At 50.8% G+C, this 24,157-nt stretch overlaps 1 protein-coding gene across 1 annotated transcript in view; it reads right to left on the reverse strand.

Moving 5' to 3' along the window:
• Positions 1–24,157, reverse strand: part of ADAMTS2 (ADAM metallopeptidase with thrombospondin type 1 motif 2) — a 143,650-nt gene that overhangs the window by 1,511 nt on the left and 117,982 nt on the right. The window contains 15 exon segments of the mRNA XM_038771086.1: positions 3,225–3,314; positions 4,141–4,270; positions 7,488–7,695; positions 9,548–9,680; positions 10,852–11,011; positions 11,486–11,649; positions 13,261–13,341; positions 13,620–13,743; positions 14,162–14,295; positions 15,807–15,982; positions 16,666–16,811; positions 18,077–18,190; positions 19,553–19,685; positions 20,624–20,767; positions 22,112–22,217. Coding sequence (XP_038627014.1) covers positions 3,225–3,314; positions 4,141–4,270; positions 7,488–7,695; positions 9,548–9,680; positions 10,852–11,011; positions 11,486–11,649; positions 13,261–13,341; positions 13,620–13,743; positions 14,162–14,295; positions 15,807–15,982; positions 16,666–16,811; positions 18,077–18,190; positions 19,553–19,685; positions 20,624–20,767; positions 22,112–22,217 — 2,043 coding nt within the window.

Here is a 24,157-nt window from a genome sequence, read left to right on the forward strand (position 1 = left end):
TCTCCTCATGATTGGCTTAGTTCACTAACTACATCTGTGAGCTAGTGAACGTTAGCGCTCATAAGAGCATGTTGGCTTTGTTTATTTTTCCGTCCCCTGCGGTTGTAAGCATTTTTATGTGTGTCTCTCCGATTAGCGCGTAAGCTCTCTGTGGACAGGAAATGTGTTACTTTGTTTTTCTGCAGTTCTGAAACACCTGGCTTCAGGTAGGTGCTCTGTAAACTCTAACGATGGTAATGCTAATAATAATTATAGTATTTGCGAAGCATTTCCTGTGTGCAGAGCACTGTAAAGTACGTTCCCCTCATGCTAGGAAATTGGCCCAAGCACCCCAAAGCACTGCGTAAGCCCTTGAGAAGATTCAGAAAGTTAAGAACTCAGCAAAGCAAAGAGGACATGCCCTCTTCCCTGAGAGGGAGAAGGTAGAGCGGTAAAGTGTTTCAATGGCAAACATAGCAGTCCCCGGTGGTTGGGGAAGGGGCCGGGGGAGGCTGGGGGAATCCTCTCCCATTCTCCTTCTGACATTCGGATCCTGGAAAAGAGGCCCTTTTGACGGGGAGGGATCCCCATCCTTGATGCATTTCCTGCCCAAAAACATGTCCCAGGAGCCCGGTACTCCGTCTTCACTGCATACCTTATGTCTTGCCCCCGAAAGCCACTTTAATGTGCCATATTTTAATCATGGGACTGGACCGAGGGTACGGTGTGGGAGTAGTCCTTTCACTTTGCACCAGATGGGCCAAACTTGCTTGTCCCATGTAGCAGGACCCTCCCTGGATTTAAATTCACCTCCTCCAGAATCTAGCTACCTACCTATAAGACAGAGAGCTAGAAGAGGTTAATTTACATTTAATTTCCTTGCTGCAAATGTAAGGATGAGATATATACTCAATTGATGTTGAACTATACATTTACACATGTAATTTATACTTAGAATACATCTGAGGTAATAGAGATGTATATTTAATTCTTGCATTTGCAGTAGTGAAAAACTCAGGCCATATGCTGGGAAGCCTTGGTGGTAAGTCAATCTTGGACAAAATAGCAAAACACTTTTTAGAAAAATGCCTGATTGTTTTTTTCCATGACCTGGCCCACCTGATGTCAGGCGGGGGCGGCCCTGAATGTCATCTCAAAAACTCACATGTCCCTGACCCGCAGAGGCTGGGAAAATCAAAATGAATCTCCTGGTCTATCTTCTCAAACCACTGTATCCATCGGGGCTGAACTTTTTATTTGTTTTATTTGTAGTATGCATGACAATATGTCTTCCAATCATCAGTAAGAAAAAAAAAAGTCATTGTTCACAGTCACTTTGGTACACACCATAGTTGTCATAAAAAATATTGAAAGCGAACGGAAATGGCACATTTTAATATGTTAAATACATACAAAACACTAACAAAATGTCCCTGATAAACCAAAGTGCATATCGACATAATGCACAATGCCCAGATACCTTATTGCACCATGCTCCGTGGCCACCCATACCTTGAAATACCACTAAACACGTGTCTATTAAAGTTCGAAGTTAACAGTCAAGGATATAGTTATACAGTTAAACACCGAGTATTTTACATAACAGTATTCAGTGCCAGAAATGGATCTCTGCCGCCTCAGCTGATCGAGCAATGGACTAAACAGCCTCCAGGACGACGATTCTTATCGACAGCAAAACTTCAGCTATGTGATCACATGATAATGACAGATTTGAAGTGCTACGTGGCCAGAGGACCCAGGCGTCCAGGCTCACCTCCCTCCCAGCTCTCTCCAGGCCAGGCTCCACAATGGCCAAGCGGGGGTTCCCCTGCGGTCGAGGGCGGCCACACCAAACCGATGATGTCCGTTTGGCCGCATCAACCCCAACCCTCCTGATGGCTCCGCTGAGAATTCACTGGCCATCCTCAACCCCAATACAGCAGGGGAGGCTTACGAGGCCCATCGGATTTTGAGCAGAAAAACCATTTCTCCTCCCGCCCACCCCCTCCACCTCTATGAACCGTGGCGGGTTTGTAAACTGTCCTTTCGTCCGCATCGGCTCGATAGGGGATTGTGGAGCGGGAGTTCCGTGGGCCTACGGTTCCCATCTTACGTTTTTGAATTTAAAGCTGGATCGATTAATGCCATTACGGTTCGTTCCACTTTTAAGGCATTTGTCTAATCTTTTTTTTCTCAGCAAAAAAGCAATAAAAGCTTGAGGTAATTCTGTAGTTCACACTGTTATGTTTGCCAGTTGACACGCTTGCATGAGACATATTCTCTCTCTCGCTCACACACACAAGCAATAATCGATCAACTCAACATGCACATGGTGAGAAAAGACCAGAGGAGGTAATGAATGCAAAAGTGAATGGTTGAGCGTCTCAAAGCATAGCACGCTATGACGATGGCTGACCACCACCCCGTATACGTTTCCAGATAAGCCTTTCCGCACAGACCGTGTACTAGCGAAGATGGGGAGGGATGGTTTTTGCTTAATTGTGCGGGCCGGGTGGGGGTAAAAAAGCCAACAGTCGAATCGCCCGAACTCAAAAAGAGAGGAGTTTTAAGGAAACAAAAAGAACAGCGGCATTGAAAACATCCACAGGAACAAAGGCCGGGTTCTTCCCAGCAAACAACACAAAATTCAAGCGAGGGAGCAACCAGAGGCTGTCCCCTTCCCCTGCCTTCCACCTCCCAAGAAGCAGGCATACCATGCATGGTCCTCTAAAGGAGAATGGACTCCATTCTTTCATCCAGCCATCTACCCTGTTAGAAGGACACCAAGACCAGCATGTTATGAGATTTGGGGCCTTGGCAGGAAAGGAGAACTTGAGCACTGCAAAGGTACGTGTCATTATTGTGATGTGATCACATTCACAATAAATTCTCGGTTTTTTGTTTTTTCTTCTTCTTTTTGCGGATACCCAACTGCACATCCCGGAACCCAGTACGAGCCTTTCTTCCGCCCCCGCTGCCACCGGGCCTCAAGTGAACCGATGGTCCCCCGCCTCTCGTCCGGCCTACGTCCGCCGGGCATGGCCCTCTGCCGCCCGCTCCAAACAAGACCGAGGTCGAGCGCTGAGGCTCAGCGGGAAGGAGGGGGGGGGAAAAAAGGAATTCCATCCGAGGCGGAGCTCAGGGGAATTTTCCATAGAGAGAGAAGAAAAGCGCGAAAGGCAGGACCCACATTTGACGTGGCATGCGTTTAAGGTCAAAGGCAGAGTTATAAACGGGTCTTTTACTTGAAGAGATCTTCTGGATGGGGTAGTCGGGATCTGGTCGGGACAGCCACTGGATGATGTAGTTGGACTTGGTGGGATCGGAGGCATTTCCTGCGGGGGCGAAGGGAAGGCAGAGTCACCCACCATGGGCACAGGCTCCCGGGCGTCTGGGACCCCCCCCCACCCCTGCCAGAAACACCTAGGACCCTCGGGGCCAAATCGGGAATGTTGGAGAGAGTCATCACGAAAACCCTGCCCCAAGTGACCAGCAAGGACGGTTGGACATTGGTCACTCCCTACCCCACTTCACTTTTTTTTAAAAAAGGTATTCGGTCAGCACTTACTGTGTTCCAGGCACTGTACTAATTGCTGGGGTAGATGCAAGCTAATCAGGACAGTCCCCAACCCACGTGGGGGTTTCACAGTCTTAATCCCCACTTTACAGCTGAGATAACTGAGGCCCAGAGAAGTGAAGTGACTTGCCCAAGGTCACACAGCAGACAAGTGGCAGAGCCAGGATTAGGACCCAGGTCTTCCTCAATCCTAGGCCAGGGCTCTAGTCACTAGGTCACGCTGCTTCTCACCTCACCAGCCCCTAGATGAGTCACCTCAGACCACAATAGCAGTCACACTCTGGACTGTAAGCTCATTATGGGTAGGGAATGTGTCTGTTTATAGTTCTGTTGTATTCTCCCAGGTATAGTGCTCTCCCCACAGTAAATGCTCAATAAATACGATTGAATGAATACTGTCTATTAAGTGCAGGGCACTGTACTAAGTGTAGGGAAAGACTGCACAGATGGAAATTAGACACAGACCCTGCCCCTCAAGGGGCTCACAACCGTATCAGTGTCGGATCGTCACTTCACTCAGAGAAACCTTTTACAGGGAAAAGAGCGGCATGGGCACCGAACCTGCCCATCTGGCTAGCACTTACTGGGGCAAGGAGCCAGCCTGCAGATCCTCGCCGTTTCGGGTCTGTCTTCCTTGCAGGAGCCGATGACATTGTCTTTGGTCCGGCAGAGGACCTGCCGCTCCTGAGTGCCATTGCCACAGGTGACCGAGCACTGAAGGGAAAAAAAAAAAATCCACACAGCATGATCATCATCATAATCTCAATCTTTCTCCCTCTGCCCCGCCCCCGCCCCCGGATCCTTGCTCATGACTTGCTTAAGCCCTGTGCACATTTAAACACTGAACTTCTGCTTCTCATGATGCTGGGTGGAGAGGGGGTCATTTTTGCTCTCCCTCATTCTCCAGCCCACTCTGCATGGGGGAAAAAACCCTCAACAGACCACAATAGAAGAATCTCCCTGTGGGGCCTGTTGAAGAGGGCCCTTCAGGCACCAGGGCTGCAGAAACATCCCAGAGCTCTTGAGTTTTAATCTGGACCTTGGGAAGGAGAATCTGTGCAGAGTAAGGGCAGAAACAGGCGCAGCTTCAGCCAGAAAACCGGATAAGCCATCCGCTCGGGGAACCCCGAGGGACCGTCCCATGAGGCTTCTTTTAAAGATGGCAGCACCCCTTCCCTTCGCCAAGACGGCTGCCCCTTCTAGGCCTTCCATAGATGGCCATACCACTGCCCATCTCTAAAATGGTGCTGCTATTGCCCTCCTCAAAGACGGTGACTGCACAGATTCTCTAAAAGATGGCCATTCTGCTGCTCTCCTCAAGATAGGTGCCACTCCTGGACCTTCCAAAGATGACTGCACTTCTGCATGTCTCAAAGATGGTCTCACTGTTGCTTTTTTCAAAGATGCTGCCCCTTCCAGATCGTAAAAGGAAGACAGCATCACAGCCCTTCTCCAAGATGGGCTCACTGTAAGCCTTCTCCAAGGTGGTAACTGCATAACTTCTCTCAAAGACGGCCACCATTTCTGGCTCTTCCGAAGGCGACCGTCAATTCTGGACCTTCCAAAGACAGCCCCTGCTTTGGGATTGAATTCACAAGTCGGGGTGTCAGAGCTGAGCTGCTCAGAGCTCTTGATGGAAGGGTAGCCACGGAAACATTCTTCTGGAAAATATTCTGACAGTATCGCATTGTCTTGGTGCTGTTGGCATAACATAACATCTACCTACCTATCTATTGTCTGTCTATCAGTTATCTATTTATCTACCCATCTACCTACCCATCTTTCTATCTCTGTATATCTTAGTTTTGTATAGATGGATATATTGACAGATGTATAAATATATGGAGATGACAACTTACACCTATCTATATAGGTAGTTATTTAGCTATTTATCATTTAGATAGCCTTATTTACCAAAAAAAAAATAATTGCACATTAAAGAGTAACCACGTAATCCGATCACGATAAACCAGTGTGTCTGGCTTCAACAGCTCTATCGGTTAGCTGTAATTACCCCAGCAGTGAGTTTAAAAAAGACTTTAGAAATCCAGCCCCTAGCTGTCTCTACCCATAGATGAGTCAATAAATATAAAGCTATTGTTCACCAGCAGAAAAAGGAGGAGAAGGGGCAATTTTACTTTTCAGTAGGACCTGAAATCCAACGCCTCAAATAATACATAACATTATCTTGTCCTAATTATCATGTCTATTTTTTCTGAGACTTAACAAACCCATCAGATAGTTCTGTAAGATGGCACTGTTCCTATTTTACACACAGAGAGACTAAGACAAAGAGTGGTGAAGTGATCTGCCAAGGTTGACCAAGGATCAAAATCTGGGTCTCTGGAATCTGTGGGCAGCTCTCCTCAAGCCAGCGATTCCCATTGTTTTCTACAAAATTCTCCTTGTCCTCCCTCCCACCATTATCTTACTGGCCTCTACTCCTTCCCACAGGGTCTGGTGCTAACCAGGTCCCACCTCCTTCCTTTTCCACTTCTCTCTAGCCAACTCAGCTTCTGGGCTTTGTTTCTACTGGTCTCGCCCCTCCCAGACGCCTTGCCAGTTCCAGAACCTTCTTCTCCAGCTTTGGACAGACAGCCCTGAGAATGCTCGGACAGACTTTACTCTGTCTCTTCTGATATCTCCATATCCGGCAGACCACTGCTCCCCCCAACTTCTAAGCGCTACTAAAATCCCATCTCCTCCAGGAACTCTTTCCCGACTAACCTTTCATCCTCTTTTTCTCTTTATTGCATTACCCCTTAAGCGCTTGGTATTCGCCCCACCCTACCCCATTACAGCACTTCAATTTTTTTACTCAATTGCTTCCCCTACCTGTAATTTATTTTTAGGGACAAAATAATAGAAGCATTTACTATCTGCCTAGCACCAGGGTACATACAACTAAATCAGATACAGTGCCTGTCCCTCAATGAGGCTGACAATTTAAGGGGCGGGAGAACAGTATTTCAGAACAGTACTCCAGAACAGTATTAGAGAAGCAGCGTGGCTCAGCGCAAAGAGCCCGGGCTTGGGAGTCAGAGGTCATGGGTTCTAATCCCAGCTCTGCCACTTGTCCGCTGGGTGACTCTGGGCAAGTCACTTAACTTCTCTGGGCCTCAGTTCCCTCATCTGGAAAATGGGGATTAAGGCTGTGAGCCCCATGTGAGACAGCCTGATCACCTTGTATCCCCCCCCAGCGTTTAGAACAGTGCTTTGCACATAGTAAGCGCTTAACCAATACCATCATTATTATTTCATTTCCTGAGGTACCTGAGGCACAAAGAAGTGAATCGGCTTGCTCAAGGTCACACAGCAGACAAGTGTGCAGTGCTTTGCACATAGTAAGCGCTTCATAAATGCCATTATTATTATTATTATTATTATTATTATTATTATTATTATTATTATTATTATGTGGTGGAGCCGGGATTAGGTACCCAGGTCCCCTGACTCCCAGGCCCATGCCCTTTCCATTAGGCGACAGTCCGTTCTAGTGTCTGTCTCCCGCTCTAGACTATAAACTTCTTGAGGGCAGGGATCTTGGCTACTAACTATACTCTCCCAGCTACATAATCATGGCCTTTGTTAGGTGCTTATCATGTGCCAAAGCACTGTACTAAGAGCCAGGTTAGATACAGAATCATCAGCTTGGATACAGGCCCTGTTCCATTCAGGATTCACAGTCTAAGAGGGAAGGAGAACAGGCATGAAATCCCCATTTAGTAGGGGAGGAAACTGAGGCCCAGGGCAGTGAAGTGACTTACCCAAGGTCATACGGCAGGCAAGAGGTGGAGCCGGGATGAGAACTCAGGTCCCCTGACTCCCAGGTCTGGGCGCCCCACCCCCCCCGCCAGCTATGCCCCCGTGGGACCCTCCCCATCCCCGCCAGGCTGTCGAGCTGTGGGTGAGCGCAGCTGGATGCACTTACCTGGGACCAGGGCCCGAGCCGCCACTCGGCCGGGCACAGGTGGCGATTGCAGGCCCTGCGGGCCTCGGGCCGGTCGTCGTCGCAGTACTTGGTGTGGACGGAGCGGTTGGTGCGGTCGCTCAGCGGCTGGATGCAGCGCACCCAGCGCACCTGGAAGCCCATCTTCCCACAGCTCTTGCTGCACGGCTCCCAGTCCCCAGCGACCCACCTGGAACCGCAGGGAGACAGCAGCAGCAGGCCTCTTAGAGACCGAGAACTGACCCTTCTCTCGGTACTTTCCTCCTTCTTCTCCCTGGCCCTCTCCCACTGTCCTCCCCCATCCTCCCAATACCATGAGGGCTTCCGCCTGTAAGGCTGAGAATGCTGGGCCCAAGGTGGCCCTAATCTAATTTGCCGTGGACCTCTTGCTCAGGACCTCCCTCCCGCCCAGCAGACCGCCGCCCTCCCCATCTTTAAAGCATTTCTGAAATTGCACCTCCTCAAGGAAGCCTTCCCTGATTCATCACTCATCCCTCCACCCTTGGCTGATACTCCAGTACTTACAAATCACAGAAGTGCTTGGAAGAGTCCTCCTAACCCCAAACAGCACTTATGTACATATCTTCAAACTCTGTGGCTTCCCTCTATATGTAATTTACATTCATGTCCGGCCCCTTCCCCGGAACAATCACAAAGCATGTAGACTATATACGATGTCTAAATTGAGGAATCTATGGCAATCCTCAGGTGGCTCTAGAGTTATCATTAAAATCCAAACTCTTTCACTGCCTTTGGTTTTCTAATATTATCTTCTGAGCTCCATTTCAATGTCTATCTCCCCCTCCAGACTGTAAACTCTTTGAGGGCAGGTGTGTTTGCCAACTCTGTAGTATTGTCCTCTCCCAAGCATTTACTACAGAGCCCTGAACATAATAAGCATTCAATAAATACCATTGATTGAATAATCTAGTTTCATTAGTGGTTAGGCTTGAGGAGAAATGTGGCAATTGTGCTCTGAAAGAGCACTCCGTAAATATTTTTGGGAGTGACGGTTTCCACTCTTTAAAACCCGGTAAAGCCTCCTGTGTGATCTAATTAGAGCCGAGTTAGGAAGGAGAGGCTGGCTGACACTTTGCCCCTGAGACAGGCTGCCTCCCAAGTGCTATTCCTGGCACAGATCTGATGGGCACCAGCAGAACAAACAGACCCCTGGCTGGTAATTCCAGGAACTAAGGGGCTGGAACACCTCTGGGTCAAACAGGCAGCTAAGACATGTATCTTGGTTTTCACCTTGGGGATTCCCCCATTCCAACCCCTCACCTGACTCCCTACCTTCTCTCTTTCTCTTGCTTGCTTCTTCTTCCTCCTTCCTTCCTTCCTACTCTCCTCCTTTTCCTCCCCCTCCTTTCCTGCCTCCCTCTCTCGCTCCATGTAAGCTGCCTTTGGGCAGGAACTGTCAGCTACCAACTCTGTTGTATTGTACTCTCCCAAGTGTTTAACCCAGTGCTCTGCACATAGTAAGTGTTCAGTAAATATCAACGATTGATCTTTCACTCCCTTCTGCCATCATCCCCCCATCTCTGTCTTTCTTCTTTTTCCCTTCTCTAGGCCCTACATCTCTCCCTCCCTCACCCCCCACCATCAGTCGATCAATGGTATTTACTGAGCACACTGTATGCAGTGCACTGAACTAAGCGCTTGAGGAAGTACAGTATAACAGAGTAAGCAGACACTTCCCTCCCCAGAAGGAGCTTACGGTCTAGAGGACACTAAGCCTAGACAGATGGAATGATTAAGATTTCCCTCCTTTCCCTTCATCTTTTCCTCCCTCTCTTGCTTTTTTCTTCCTTCTCTCTTTCCCTTCACTCCCCTCCTTCTTTCCTTTCCTCCTTCCTCTTTTCCCTTCCTTCCTTCTTCCCTCCCTCAAGCACAGAGCAAGCCCCACCCCCCCCCGCCCCAGGGCCCCCAGCCCTCCCTCCAAAGCCCTTGCCCTGTCATGTGGGGTGTCCCGCCCCAGCCCATGCTGCACCCCGAGTCAGCCTCAGAGGTCCCGGGGTGGGGGTGAGCAGGCGGGATCTTACAGTGGCTGAGAACACTGGTGTAGGTTGCATCCTCGGCGGATGGGCTTGGGCCTTTTGATGGAGTCGCAGAAGCGCCGGTGGACCATCTTGTTGTCGGCCTTCCGCCGGCACCCGTACTTGGTCAACTGGTGACCTGAATCGAGACCAAGGAGCACAGCCTTGGCCTGCGCCCCTCCACACCCCTCTGCTCCCTGCCTCTCCCCATCCCAGCATGCCCCTTCAAGCTCCATCGGCCCCCTCTGTGCCCTTCCATACCCCGTTGGGCCCCTGTATTCCCCTCCACTCCCTGTCGTGCTCCTCCATGCCCCTCTGCACCCCGTCGTAGCCCTCTGCTCCCCACCGCTCTCCATGCCCCTTCCCACCCCATCATGCCCCTCTACAGCCCCCTGCATCTCGCCACTCCCCACAGGAATGGCCCCGGGCTGGGGAAGCCTGAGGCTTCTTTGGGAGAGGACACAATGCCCGCCCCTGAGGAGCTGGAGGTTTGGCAGGGGATTTGAATCACCTCCCACCCCAAACCGTGCCCATCGGCAGCTCGCCACAGTGGGTAGGAGTGATGAATGGGGGGCTAGTGGACTGGTGGAAAGAGCCCGGCAGTGGGAGCTGGCTGACTCCGGTTCTAGTCCCACCCCTGGCCAGCTGGGTGAGAACTGGGGCAAGTCGTTTAAACTCTCTGGGCCTCAGAGTCCTCATCTGTACCCCAGCGAGTCAATCCCTGTTCTCCCCCTCAGTCCATGAGTTCCGGGTGGAACTAGGCCCAACTGAATGTCTTGGAGAACTGATAACCAGATCCGAAACTGGAAAGCAGAGTCTTGCCCCTTTCCTCCCCACCCCCTAGCCCTCGGCACCCCTCTGATCCCTACCCGTTTCATCCTGCCCCCTCACTTGGGAATGGGCGCCCTGATCCTCTTGTGTCTTCTTCAGAGTTTAGCACAATGCCTGGTGCCTAGTAAGTGCTTTATAGAAACCATCCTTATTATTAGGATTACCTTTACATCCAGAACTGGACCCCCACAATCCTCGGATTGGCAGAACGATGAGGCATTTGGGGACTGATCTCTCCCTCAAGGCGGAGCAAAGCTGTCAGGCAAAGGGTTCGAGGGGAGACGGGCCTAGTCTAGAGGCATGAGACGGCCTGGGTAAGGCGTCATTCGATCGGTCTGTCCGAAATGGGACTTGGGGGAGTGGTCCCTCCACAACCTCTGAGAAACAGCCATGGGATGGTCCTGGAGCCACCCCAGCCTGGGGTCTGGGAATCTGTCCCCGCTGCCGGGTGAGCGAGAGCAGCCAAGCAGCGCACTCACCTCCTCCGCAGGGCTTGGAGCACTGGGACCACTTCTTCAGGGCCCACTCATAGCTGATAGACAGCTCCACCAGAACGTTGTTGCCATCCACGGTCAACGAGTCTTCGTGGATCATGTATTTGTACGTCAGAGTGATCTTCTCAGTGCCTCGTGTGGAGACCTAGCCAGCCAAGCACACACGCCGGAGGGGGAGAGGCGTTGGGGGAGGAGGGGGCGTTCCTTCACTGACTGGGCCATTGACCGGGCTGGGACAATTGAAAGCGGCTGAAATCCAGGACCTGAGAATGAATATTTTCCAAAGGGTTTGGAAGCAGCATGGCCTAGTGGATAGAGCAGGGGCCTGGGGGTCAGAGAACCTGGTTCCTAATCCCGACTCTGCCACTTGTCTGCTGCGTGACCTTGGGCGAGTCACTTCACTTCTCTGGGTCTCAGTTACTTCATCTGTAAAATGGGGATGAAGACTGTGAGCCCCATATGGGATAGGGACCACGTCCAACCTGATTAGCATATATTTACCCTAGTACTTAATACAGTGCCCGGCACATAGTAAGCACTTAATAAATATCAAGGAAAAAAAAATGGAGCAGGCTCTCAGCTCAAGGTCCTCTGCAGAGCGTATTCAACAGGGACTTACCAACACTATAATTCTACTGTGTAGAGGCCCCATGGTCTGGATCATCTCTCTGTCTTCATCATTCCGATACTCCCACTCCACACCCATGTCGATGAACACTCTGGAGTCCGGCACGATGTTTTCTTCGTTTAAAACAAATTTTCCTGTTTCCTGGTTTTTGATGGCTAGGACATAACAAAAAGAAAACAGCACTGGGATGCTATAAAAGTGCACACTTAATACTCTACCTGTAAGCTCCTTGAGGTTAGGGATCATGTCTACCAATCTATTGTATTGAATTCTCCCAAGCGCTTAGTCTGGTGCTCTGCACCCAGTATGAGCTCAATAATAATCAGTAATTGATGGATTGAAAGCTCCTTGAGGGCAGGAATCAGGTCTCCCAACTTTATTGAATGCTGCCAAGTGCTCATTACAGTGCTCTGCACACAGCAGACTGTTAGCTTCTTCAGGGCAGGGATCGTGGCTACTATGTACTGTATGTATTGTACTATGTACTATGTATTGTACTGCATTCATTCATTCAGTTGTATTTATTGAGAGCTTACTGTGTGCAGAGCACTGTACTAAGTGCTTGGGAAGTACTAATCAGCAACATACAGAGGCGGTCCCTACAGTGCTCTGCACATAGGAAGCACTCAATAAATGCCACTGATTTGAACCTGAGTGGCCTCTAGTTTTGGGTCCCCTCTGTATCGGAGATCGCTGGTACTCAGAATGCTGTCAGGGTGCATGTTTTTGCTTTGCTTTGGCTAGAGCGGGACGGATGGATTAGGAAACGTTTTCCGACAGCACATGTCTGGCAGGACAGTATGTGAGTCCCATGAGGGACATGGACTGCATCTAATCTCATCATCTTGCAGTGTGGCTTAGTGGAAAGAGGACGGGCTTGTGAGTCAGAGGTCATGGGTTCTAATCCCGGCTCTGCCACTTATCAGCTGTGTGACTTTGGGCAAGTCACTTAACTTCTCTGTGTCTCAGTTACCTCATCTGTAAAATGGGGATTAAGACTGTGAGCCCCACATGGGACAACCTGATTATCTTGCATCTACCTCAGTGCTTAGAACAGTGCTTGGTACATAGTAAGTGCTTAACAAATACCATCATCATCATTATTATTATCTACCCCAGCATTTAGTGCAGCGCTTGGCAAGTAGTAAGCACTTATCCAATCCCAACACAAAACAAAAAGTCAGGTCAGTTGGTCGTATTTATTTAGCGCTTACTGTGTGCAAAGCACTATATTTAGCTCATGGGAGAGGACGCTATCATAATATAACAGACACATTCCCTGCCCACAGTGAGCTTACAGTCTCGAGGTCAGGATGGAATCACCAATGCCAACACGGATGCTATTCCAGCCTACTTTGGGTTCGCCCTGGATGCCTCCAATTGAGAGAGAAGAAAAGGAATTGGATGTTAGGGGGCAAGAGTTTGCCTGAATTTGGGTGAGTACTGACGTCTGCAGAGTAGGTGCCAGAGGAATGATGGGCAGGCAGACTGACCGACTGACAGGCCTAGAGGACCACAACACCTGAAAACGATCATTCCACAATAGAAAAGGAGAGGAGACCCTCCCCTGCCATCCATTTTGAATCCCCAAAGAGTGCAAAGCGACCTCTTCTGAGGTAGCATTCATTCATTCTTTCAATTGTATTTACTGAGCGCTTACAGTACTAAACTCTTGGGAGAGTACACTATAACAATAAATAGACACATTCCCTGCCCACAGTGAGTTTACAGTCTAGAGGGGGGCAGACAGGAACTTAAACGCTCACCCAAGTTGTGGACGGTAGTATCGGTCTCTTGGATCAAAAGGTGTCTTGCGCCTGCTGGAATTTCAAACATCTTCAGGTAGCCTTCGTTTGGATATGGAAAGAGGAAGAAAATTCAGTTACCATGAAAAGTGACGTAGATAATACCATGACATCTCCCTGGATCTTTAAAACACCAGTTGGAATCATTAGGTTGTTACCCACTGAAATGTATGGAGAGGATCTTTCCTTAGAGGGAGAAAGGGCCACACAGACTAGAGGATCAGATCGCCCCTGGAACCACTGTAGGGTTAAGGCTTGGACTCCCAAAGCCATCTATTGTTCCCCTGATGGCTGGGGATTGGGGGCTGGGGCTGGCTGACCTGGTTTCTTGGGCGACCGCGAGAAGGTCCCTTTGACCACTTTGCAGTGGGAGCTGTCCCCGCCACACACGCCACACTTGTCCTCCTGCTTCGTGGACCCGATCACCCGGTCACAGCCAACTTTCTGGAAGGGAGGAAGGACACGGCCCCAAGTTTCTTCGTGGCCCACACGTCCAGGGCAGCCTGGTTTGGAAAGGGTTAAAGGGTCTGCAGCTCCCTTACAGTCCCTTATGCCGGCCTCAGTGAGCAGGTCCTTTACCCGGGCCAATCGGCAATCCTCAACAGAGAACCGGTCGCTTACACCACCCCAACAGCAATCCTCCACAGTGAACTGGTCCCGTACATCAGCCTAAGAACAATCTTCCGCAATGAATCGGTCCCTTTCACCTGCCTAAGTATGATCTTCCACAATAAACCAGTCCCTTATACGGACTCAATGGCAATCCTCCTCAGTGAACCGGTTGACTCCCAACCCTACTCCAGTTCCTCAGCTTTAATCCCACTGTTGGGACCCCCCAGGCTGAAGCTGTCCGGCCGCTTACCAAGCAGTCTCCTCGAACACAGATACTGTAGGGGTCTTTGTAGGAGCAGTGGGTGCCATCATGCACCATACGCTTCATGTACACGGCTTCGCCTGTCTCCTTCGATTCGCAGTACAAGTGGCACCTCTCTTTAGCTAGAGGGAGACAGGACCACACAAGCTTCAGGTATTGATCCATCCACTCCGTAAGCAGCGATCGGCTTTACATCCCTTCTGGGGGGGCTCACTTAATCAATGAAGCAGCTTTATTGAGCACTTACTGGGTGCACAGCACTGTACTAAGTGCTTGGTCAGCCTGCGGTTGCCTGCGTCTCTCCCGCCTCCCCCTCACCACTCATTAGATGGAAGTAAGAGTAGTGGTAGAAATAATAGTAGTACTAGCCATCATATTTATTGAATGCTTCCCCCCACCATTTTTAATGCTATTTATTAAATGCTTATTATGTGCCAGGCACTATATTAAACATCGCAGGAGATACAAGAGAATGAGACTGGACAAAACCCATATCCCACATGGGGCTCACAGTCATAAGCCCCATTATACAGATGAGATAACTGAGGCACAGAGAAGTAAAGTGACTTGCCCAAAGTCACCCAGCTGATAAATGTTGCAGTCGGGATTTCCACTAGGCCACATTACTGTCCGTTTGGTGCGGTGCACTGTAGCAGGCTCTTGGGAAGGACAGAATAATAATATGCTGTGTTTCCTGCACACAGGGAGCCTCTACTCTAATGAGGAGACTAGAATAAAAATATTCCTAAATAATGAGTGCTGAAGAGGATGTAAATAAATTCCTACGTGCTGGAGTTGGCTGCAGGGATTATTTAGTTTGGGGAGATTAGCCAGGGAAGGCTTTTTGGACGAGGTGGGTTTTAGGAGGGCTTTGAAGGTGGGGAGAGCTTTGGGCTGTCTGAGGAGCAGAAGGAGTTTCAAGTTGGGGGAAGAGTGTGAGTGAGGGGATAGAAGTGGGCTGGCTTAGGAGGAGGGAAGACAACCAATCGGGAAATAGTGGGAGAAGAGAGCACAGAGGGGAGGTGAGACCAGAGGTTGGAGAGGCTCCTTGAGTGCAGGCCATGGGTATCTTGCTGCTGTTGGACTCTCCCAACTGCTTAGTACAGTGCCTAGAGCTCAGTGGATGCCCCCCAAAAACCACTGACTGATTTCTGCTCAAACCCAAATCTGTAATTCCATAATTGGGTTCATACCAACGGGAACCAGAGGATTGGCTGACACCGAGAAAATGGAGATCTCTTTGGTACATGGAAAGGGAATTTATGGGATCTGAATTATAAAGCTTGGCCCTGGGGGTGGGCCCTGACCCCCTCAGAACATGGCGGCATCCCCGGTTCCGCTTTCAGCCCCAGGAGAAGTTATGAGGTCCAAGGGGCGCCTCCAGACGGGAGCAGGGCCCCAGAAAACGTAGTTTCCCTGATCAGGCCTGGTGCTCAGAGACTTCCCAGGATTCCCACCTGCCGCCTGCAGATCCGCCTGCCCAAACCACTGACTTCTACATGGAAGGGGAAGCCCAGAGGACAATATACAGAATAATATAACAGACAAGGTCCTCCCCTGCCACAAGGCAGTGGCGGGTGGGAATGAGGCTCCCCATGTCTCCTCTCTGGGGTCCCCCCGGCCTACAGCTCACCGTCTGGGTGCTCGTATGGGAGCCAGTGGTGTTTGACGTCCTGATGCTCGAAGTACGGGTCCCACTGGCGGCACTGCTCCTCTCGGAAGTCGTCCAGGACAGAGGGGCATTCCTGAGTGTTGCACAGCTGGAATTCGTAGTTGGGGCCCATGCATGTGCGACCGCCGTTGGCTGGGCTGGGGAATAATAACGATAATAGTAATCTGCTTCAACTGGAAAGCAGATTTTAAATTTATTTACTGTAGCAATGGTTAAGAGCTTCCTATGTAGCTGAGCACTGTACTAAGCACTGGAGAGCTAAAGGATCATCAGGTAGAACACAGCTGCTGTGGCACACAGGACACCTAGTCTAAGGGGAAGGGAGAAAGGGGAGATAGGAGCTGCCACCTCTTGCCTGAACCTTGAGCAGAGAGAAAGGCAGGGTGCTTAATGGGAGCTGACAGAGGGTCACTGGGAAAGCACCAGACTCCTACATTGAAGCAAGGGGCGGGCCTTTCCGAGACCCCATACAACCTCCCAAAATGGCGTAATGGATAAAGCATGGGCCCGGAGGGCAGAAGGCCATGGGTTCTAATCCCAGCTCTGCCACTCGTCTGCTGTGTGACCCTGGGCAAGTCATTTCACTTCTCTGGCCCCATGTGGGACAGGGACTGTGTCCAACCTAGTTAAAGTGTACCTACCAAAGCGCTTAGTACAGTGCCTGGCACACAGTAAGTGCTTAACAAATGCCATTAAAAAAAAAAGACCACCACCTGGTGCTCAGAGGGTGCTCAGGGCAGCTTCGGCTTCCACAGCTGCACTGCTGCAGCCAAATCTGCCCCGGAATGCCTGGCACGCAGCCCCCTCCCAAAAAACTTACTGAGGGTTATCACACTGCCGTGTCCGGAATTTCACTCCGGTGCCACAGGTGCGGGAACAGGCACCGAACTTGCTCCACGTGCCCCAGTTTCCATCCTGCTTTAAGATATCCGGCGTCAGCCAGATGCAGTGACCTTTAAAGCAGTGCTGAAAGAGAACACAGCGTAGATACAGTGAGAAGCTCTTCACGTCACGGCTTCCTTCCTAAGGCCCAGCTCCCTGAATCTTTGGGGGTCTTCTGAAGGGGACAACTGATCCCCTTCATTCTAACCACTGGACACTCATCTGTCTTCCTTCCCCCTTCATTGGGTGAGGCCTGAAAGCTGCCCCTCTTTCCCCATTGATCTGTCATTCGAGAGTGTTTTCTGAGTGTCTACTCTAGGCGGGGTGTTGTACTAAGCGCTAGGGGATCAGTCAATCGATAAATGGTATCCGTTGAGTGCTTGCTGGGTACAGGGCACTGGACTAGCGCTTGGGCGAGCGCAACACAACGGAATCCAATCGAATTAGTAGACACAATCCCTGCCCTCAAGGAGTTATCGACCTAACAGAGGGGACAGCGAGACTGAAATTAATTGCAAATAGGAGAAAGGAATAGTGGTACCCTAACAGAATATCAATCTGTTGATCTGTAACAAGTGTAATCATTTGCCTTGCTTTTCTAAGTCAACATGAAGTTTTCTGCAGCATAAATCAGTTTGGGAATCTGAGAACGAGGCAGGCATCTTGGCAGCCAAGCATATGGATCAGTCCACGCCATGAGATTGATAATGCCAATGCTTCCCTAGAGAGAGAGCAGGCGGGACTTGGTGCACAGGGTGAGGAACAGAGTAGAGTAGTGAGACCATTTATGGAGAGCCCGCTTGAACTTTAACGGCAGCCTGAGGGAATTGCTCTGTTTTATCCTTCCTTTTACCATTACAATGATTATAAGTAGTTGCAGTGACAGAATCTGTAAATTAATGTCTGGCTCCTCACCAAACTGTAAGCTCCTTGAAGGTAGAGAATGTGTCTACCAACTCTGTTGCCTTGTATATTTCGAAGCGCTTAGTACAGTGCTCTGCACACAGTATGCACTCAATAAATACGATGGATCAATTAAGGTCTTTTCTGCTCAGCCCGGCCCCTCAGCACTGAATGTAAATATCCTTATATTCTATTATTTCTCTTATCCCTAATTTATTTTCACATCCGTCTCCCCTCAAAGACTATAAGCTTCTTGACGGCAGCGATCGCATCTATCAACTCTGCTGGACTGTCCTTTCCCAAGCCCTAGTCCAGTGCTTTGCACACAGTAAACGCTCAATAAATACCACTGATGGATTGATTCTGCAGCTGTCTTATCCAGTGTCCCGAGGTCCCCGGTGTCTCCTGACTGTCCCCCCCACCCGGCGGTTCAGAAACGAACCCACCTTTCCAGAGGCACACATTGTGCCATCCAGAGGCGGCCCCTTCTTGGTCTTACAGAAGTATGGGTTGTCAGGGTGGCTGCACCACAGCTGTTTGCAGGGGTCAAAGGTCCGGAACTGGAAGACAAGAAAACCAGCACAATGGATCCTGGGAAGGCTCAGCTAAGCCTCCTGTTAAAAGCAACGTGGCCTTGTGGAAAGAGCGCAGGCCTGCAAGTCAAAGGACCTGGGTTCTCACTCTGGCTTTGTTTGATGCTTGCCTGCCGGGTGGCCTTGGGCAAATCACTTCACTTCTCTGGCCTCAGTTTCCTCAACTGTAAAACGGGGATTCGATAACTACTCTCCCTCCATCTTAGTCTGGGAGCGAGCCCTTGGGACCCAGGGACTCTGTCCAACCTGATGACCTTGTGTCTACCCCAGTGCTTAGTAAAGTGTCTGGCATGTTGCAAGCACTCCACAAATATCAATATTATTATTAAAAGGAAAAGAAGGACAAAAGATCCAGTGAAATGGGCTGCTTCTGCCTTTTCTGGGTGCCTGGGACCGACCTGTAGGACAAAACCCTGTTCTGCAACTCCTGAGGAACATGAGTTCTCTCTGCAGAGCTCTTTAATGGCACAAGAGTTGGGATGAGCTAATGGAATAGGCCATAGTCTCGACCTGGGCAGGGAATGTGCCTACTCTGTTACACTGCTATAATGAACTCTCCCAAGTGCTTAGAACAGTGCTCTGCACACATTAAGAGCTCAGTAAATATGACTGATTGATCAATTGAGTAGGGGTTAAATGGGCTATAAAGTCAGGGAATAATTTGCACCTGGTCAGGGAATAATTTGTACCTGGTCCCCAAGAGGCTCAGGGGGAAGCCCTCCCATAAAAGCTGCCCAACTGGCCAGTGGGCAGGTGGATGTGCCTCACAGCCTTCTGGAAAAGGTCAACTAAGGCTCCAGCTGAAGAAAAACAAGTCCCTTGAGCCTTTTCCAAAAAACTGGGGCCCACTCTTTGTGGGCGAGAGGTGGCCCAGCCCATGGCTTCTCAGCCACTCCAGTCCTCATTGTCCCCCTCCTTCAGCTGGCAGCAATGGACTGCCAGGCATGGCAGTTCCAACAGAGATTCATGGCCTTTCAGGTGCCCAGAATGGCGATGTCGCTCCCATCCAGTGAGTGAGCGCCCGCCTTAGCTACCCGACTTGAAGGATGGGGCCAGGCCAGGGTAGCTGACTGATGGAGAGATGGCTGAAAGACTGACTGACGGGGAGACAACTGCCCATGGCCCAGTTGGGAGATCACCGTATTCGAGGCTCTAGAGGCCAAATGGAGAAGCCGCGAGCCTTGCCCCTTCTGGTGATGACAGGCCGACAGGCCGGATGGGCAGAGGGGCAGGCCCGTCCGGTGGTAGGGCTCCGGGGCCGCTGTCCTGGGGAAGACAGGTAGATGGGCAGGGGCAGGCGGGTGAGGAGGCAGCGGGCATGGCACTCACCGCAGTGCACATCATGTAGCCCAGGCCGAAGTCGAAGCGGCACTGCTCGTTCATCGAGTAGTGGATGCCCGGCAGCTGGGGCAGCGCTGGCCAGGCGTGGTCGAAGGGATCGTCGCGCAGGCAGTCGTATGAGCTGCAACAGGCCAGGCGGTGGTCGGGGGTTGAGGGGTGAGGAGGAGCGCATGGCACCCAGATAGCACAGGCTGCAGGGTAGGGGCGTGGCCCAGCCAACACCGTGGGCACCAGACCCAGACACTGTGGGAAGGGGGGGTCACCTGGAGAACGTGTGGCAGACGTGACTTGGAGACCATGTGATGGGGGTGATGTGAGGACCGTGGGGCAAGCGTGATGTGGGGAACTCATGGCAGGTGTGGCTTGGGGAGCAGGTGTGGCTTGGAGAGCAGGTGTGGATGGGGACTGTGGATCGGCAGGCCTGGGCCGGGCACAACCAAGGCCACCAGCTGGGTGGAGGCAGACGGGCACGGCAAGCTGCCCTAACCCCACCCCAGTGGGACCCTTGGGGGTCCCTGCCCCAGGACTTTGGGTCTACTTCACCGGGGGGGTGGGGACATGGGCACTGTCCAGTAATGACACAGAGAGGAATCCCGTGAGCATACACATGTGGGCAGAACACAGCTAAAAGACACAGCCATACGTGATACCATCAGACAGCCTGGGGCCAGTGGGGCAGGGGACTTTTCTCGGCCCCGGGGCTGCCCGCAGCTGCTGCTTTGTGACCCTAGGTAAGTTACTTAACTTCTCTGGGCCTCCATTCCACCATTTCACCACTAAGACTAATGATCCTTCTCTTTTTTCAGATTCCAGATGGGCACAGCTAGTTCGCGTCCTGGGGGGGACCAGACTTCCCAGAGGAGGCGGGCGGCAGGCACCGGGCACCGGAAACCCTGAGTTGGGCCTGTTGTAGGAGGAAGCTGGGCTGGAAGGGCATTTTGAGGGTGAGCATCCTACAGACCTAGACACATCCAGGAAAGGGCTGGGGGGTGGGGAGACTCAGCAAGGTGGTGACAGGGTGGGAGGGACAGGGGGCCCCCACCACCAACCGCCACTCACTGGAGGTAGCGGTTGAGCTCCTGCTGGCTGCAGCGGGACCAGTGGAAGCGGTGGAAAGCGGCCTGGACCAGCGGGGCCATGATGCTCCCCATCCGGACTTCGTCGCCGCACCTGTTCCCCTGGCCGTCGTGCTCCATGCCCAACCTAGAACAGATGCAGGGAGACAGTGGGCACACTGAATCAGTATATGCGGGGAATCTTTCCTGGTTTGCCCCGGGTCACGATAAACCAAACATCTCTGCCAGTCAGCAGAAGAGAATGGGGTGTTTTCTGGGATGGGGGCCCACGCTTCCCCAACGAGAGCTTGTCCAAGGGCACAAGGCTAGGAGTCAGGCAAGGAGACGCTCAGCTCTGCCAATGACCTGCTGCTGTGTGACCCTGGGTAAGTTACTTAGCCTCCTCTGGGCCTCCATTCCACCCACTTCACAACTGAGACGAATGATACTTCTCTCCTTCCCTTCCTTAGGTATGCTAGGAAAATACCTCCCTCCCTACCCCTTAGACTGTGAGCCCTGTGTGCCACAGGAACTCTGTCTGACCTGATTATCTTGCATCTATCCCAGCACGTAGGCCATGCTTGGCACAAATACCATGAACAATAACAGGCTTTTCACTGAAACAGCAGCAAAGCTCACCCGATTTATAATAAGTAGGGCCTGAGTGTGAAAAGTAGAAATTGTTCCTTTCCTGGGAGGAGAAACTGAGGCAGGAGGAGAGGGGGGGCTCCAGTCTGAAATCATGTGATAGGGCAGGGGTAGGGCTGGGAGGAAAATCCCTAACCCCAGACTCTTCCCTTCTCTCTCTCTCTCCCGCCCTTCCTCTTTCCCTCCCTCTCATCTCCTTCCCTTCCCCACCACCCCTCTGCCCTGCCAATTAACCAATCAATGATATCGATTGAGCATTGGCTATATGCAGACCGCTGTACTAGTACACTGTAGTAAGCACTTTGATAAACCCAGGAACTCTACGTCTGTTCAAGACCATGGATAAGGGAAGCCAGGAACAAGCACGCTCCAAGAGGAGGCATATTCTGAGTGTCATGGTCCCTTAATAATGATGGTATTTGATGTGTTTACCATGTGCTGAATACTGTGCTAAGCACTAGGATAGATACAAGACAGTTTGTACACGGTCCCTGTCCCACATATTGCTCCCAGGTGAAAACACTGTTTTATCGCCATTTTACAGATAAATTGAGGCCCAGAGAGGTAAGTGATTTACCCGAGGTCTTAGAGCAGGCCAGGGGCAGGGCTGGGATTAAAACCCAGGTCTCCCAACTCCCAGCCCCATGCTCTTTCCCCTGGGCCATGCTGGTGGCAGGAGTTGGCATTTCCTATGTGCCCTGGCAGTGAGGTTGTCAGGGCAGGGGGAGGAGGAAGGCCGGAACACAGGTCAGGGAGCCAGGCAGAAGCTTAGAATAACTCTCTGGGCCACAAACCTTTGGCCACCTGAAGGGCAGGGCAGAGGGAGGCTCTGAGAAACACTTACACGTGCCCTGTTTCATGGGCCACTACAAAGGCTGAAGAGAATCCATCTTCGTGGTTCAGGGTACAGCTGCGGACGGGATGACACATTCCAGTCACCGGGGCGTAGCCTGAGCATGGAAGACAAGCAGGTACCATTTCTATCTCAGAGTCCCCTGGGGTAGGGTCCCCTCTAACCAGGACAATGCACGTTTCCTGCTGAGAATCTCCACTCCAAAGCCCATTTGAATAACTCTCGACCTTCACATTCCCCCATCTAGGCAGTCACAACTCTGCGAGGCCCCCCATTCCTGACTCTTTGTGGGATGAACCAAAATATCTGGGTGATTTCTCCTCACCCACGCTGCCCCACCTCTCTGGAAAACACTCAGGCAGAGAGAGATTAGGAGATTAGGAGGGGATTCAATGTGAACTTTCCTCCAGCCTCCCACCTTAAAGCTCAAGGAGAAACACACCCATTCCCTTTCCATTCAGAGATGGCAGCCAGGCAGATGGAGTCAGACAGTGCTTTCTTGATGGGACTCCATCAATCAGTGGAATTTACTGAGCACTTACTACATGCAGAGCACTATACTAAGCTCTTAGGAGAGTGTAATTCACTTAGTAAACATGATTCCTGTCCTCAAAGAGCTGTGTGCAGAGAACTGTACTAAGTGCTGGGGAGAGACCAATAGAATTGGTAGATATGATCCCTGTTCTTATAGGAACTCAGTCCACTGTGCGCAGAGCACTGGGCTACATGCTAAGGGCTTAAGATGACCCGAAATAGAGCAGTTCTTCTGGAATTGGTAGAGCAGAGGGAGTGATCAGATGAGGTGTTCAAGTCCTCGTAAAGTAGGAATCTTCTCCCTTTCCCTGCAGCTGGGCCTGAATCCACAGTGGAGAATACAGGTCAGGCTGTGTCTGCCTGACCTCCAAGTGAAAATCCCAGATTTTTACATATCAACCCAGCCTCATGGTTTACTTCTAAACACTGGCCTCTTCACTCTCAAGGATCTGCATCTGAATCAACAATTTCCTCAAGAAACTACCGGATTAAGCAGTTATTGCTTAATTCTTCTTTGTTTATTCTTAATTGCTTATTCTTTGGGGGATCTGGAAAGGCATAGGACAGGAAGTGGGGCAGAAAATGTGATAGGGAGTGTGATAGGAAATAGGCCAGGAGGTGAGACAAGAAGTGGGGGCTGAAAGACCAGAGGAAGCATTCTGAAAGTTCCTTGTGGGCAGGGAATGGGTCTTCTAACGCGACAGTATTTTCCCAAGTGCTCAATTCAATGCTCTACATGCTGAAAGTGCTCAATAAATACTACTGATTGATTTCAGTTACAGGCTTCCTGCTGCCACCAACAGGAAGGGGAAACCCTCTTCCTCCTTAAAGCTGGGAGAAGAGGACAGGAAGATGCCAGGGTATGTGGGGAAGCAGCCATTTTCAGGCTCAGATTGTACTTCCTGGTGTTTCAGGCTGGATCCTACATACACTGCAGTTCACCCAAAACAAGGCATTGAAAGGGGGTGATGCTGAAGACAGATCAACTGTCAGTGCCTGAATGGAGGGAAACGGGGTCTTCAGAAAACACGAATCCCACTCTAAGGCCAAAGGAGAGTGAGGGTGGTGTGTTTGTGTGTGTGTGTGGGAGGGGGGTTTGATTGTCACCAGAACTGCACTGTGCTCTACCCATAATAAGAACTCACTAAATACCACTGATGAAATACCATTAGTGATGGAAAGACCCAGGGCTTTAGTCAGCAGACCTTGGTTCTCATCCTGGCTCTGCCACTTGTCTGCTGTGTGACCTTGGGCAAGTCACTTCTTTGGGCTTCAGCTTCCTCATTTGTAAAATGCGATTCAATACCTGTTCTCCGTCCTACTTTGATTGTGAGCCCCATGTGGGACAGGGATTGTATCTGATCTCATAATCATGTACCTACCCAGTCCTTAGTACAGTGCTTTGCACAGAGTAAGTGCTTAGCAAATACCACAGTTAGTATTATTATTATTGAGGGGGAGAAGTCGGGAGGGAGGCAGAGGTGGCCGGAAGGAGACTGATGG

The sequence above is a fragment of the Tachyglossus aculeatus genome, chromosome X2, assembly GCF_015852505.1.
Source record: "Tachyglossus aculeatus isolate mTacAcu1 chromosome X2, mTacAcu1.pri, whole genome shotgun sequence".
Lineage (NCBI taxonomy): Eukaryota > Metazoa > Chordata > Mammalia > Monotremata > Tachyglossidae > Tachyglossus > Tachyglossus aculeatus.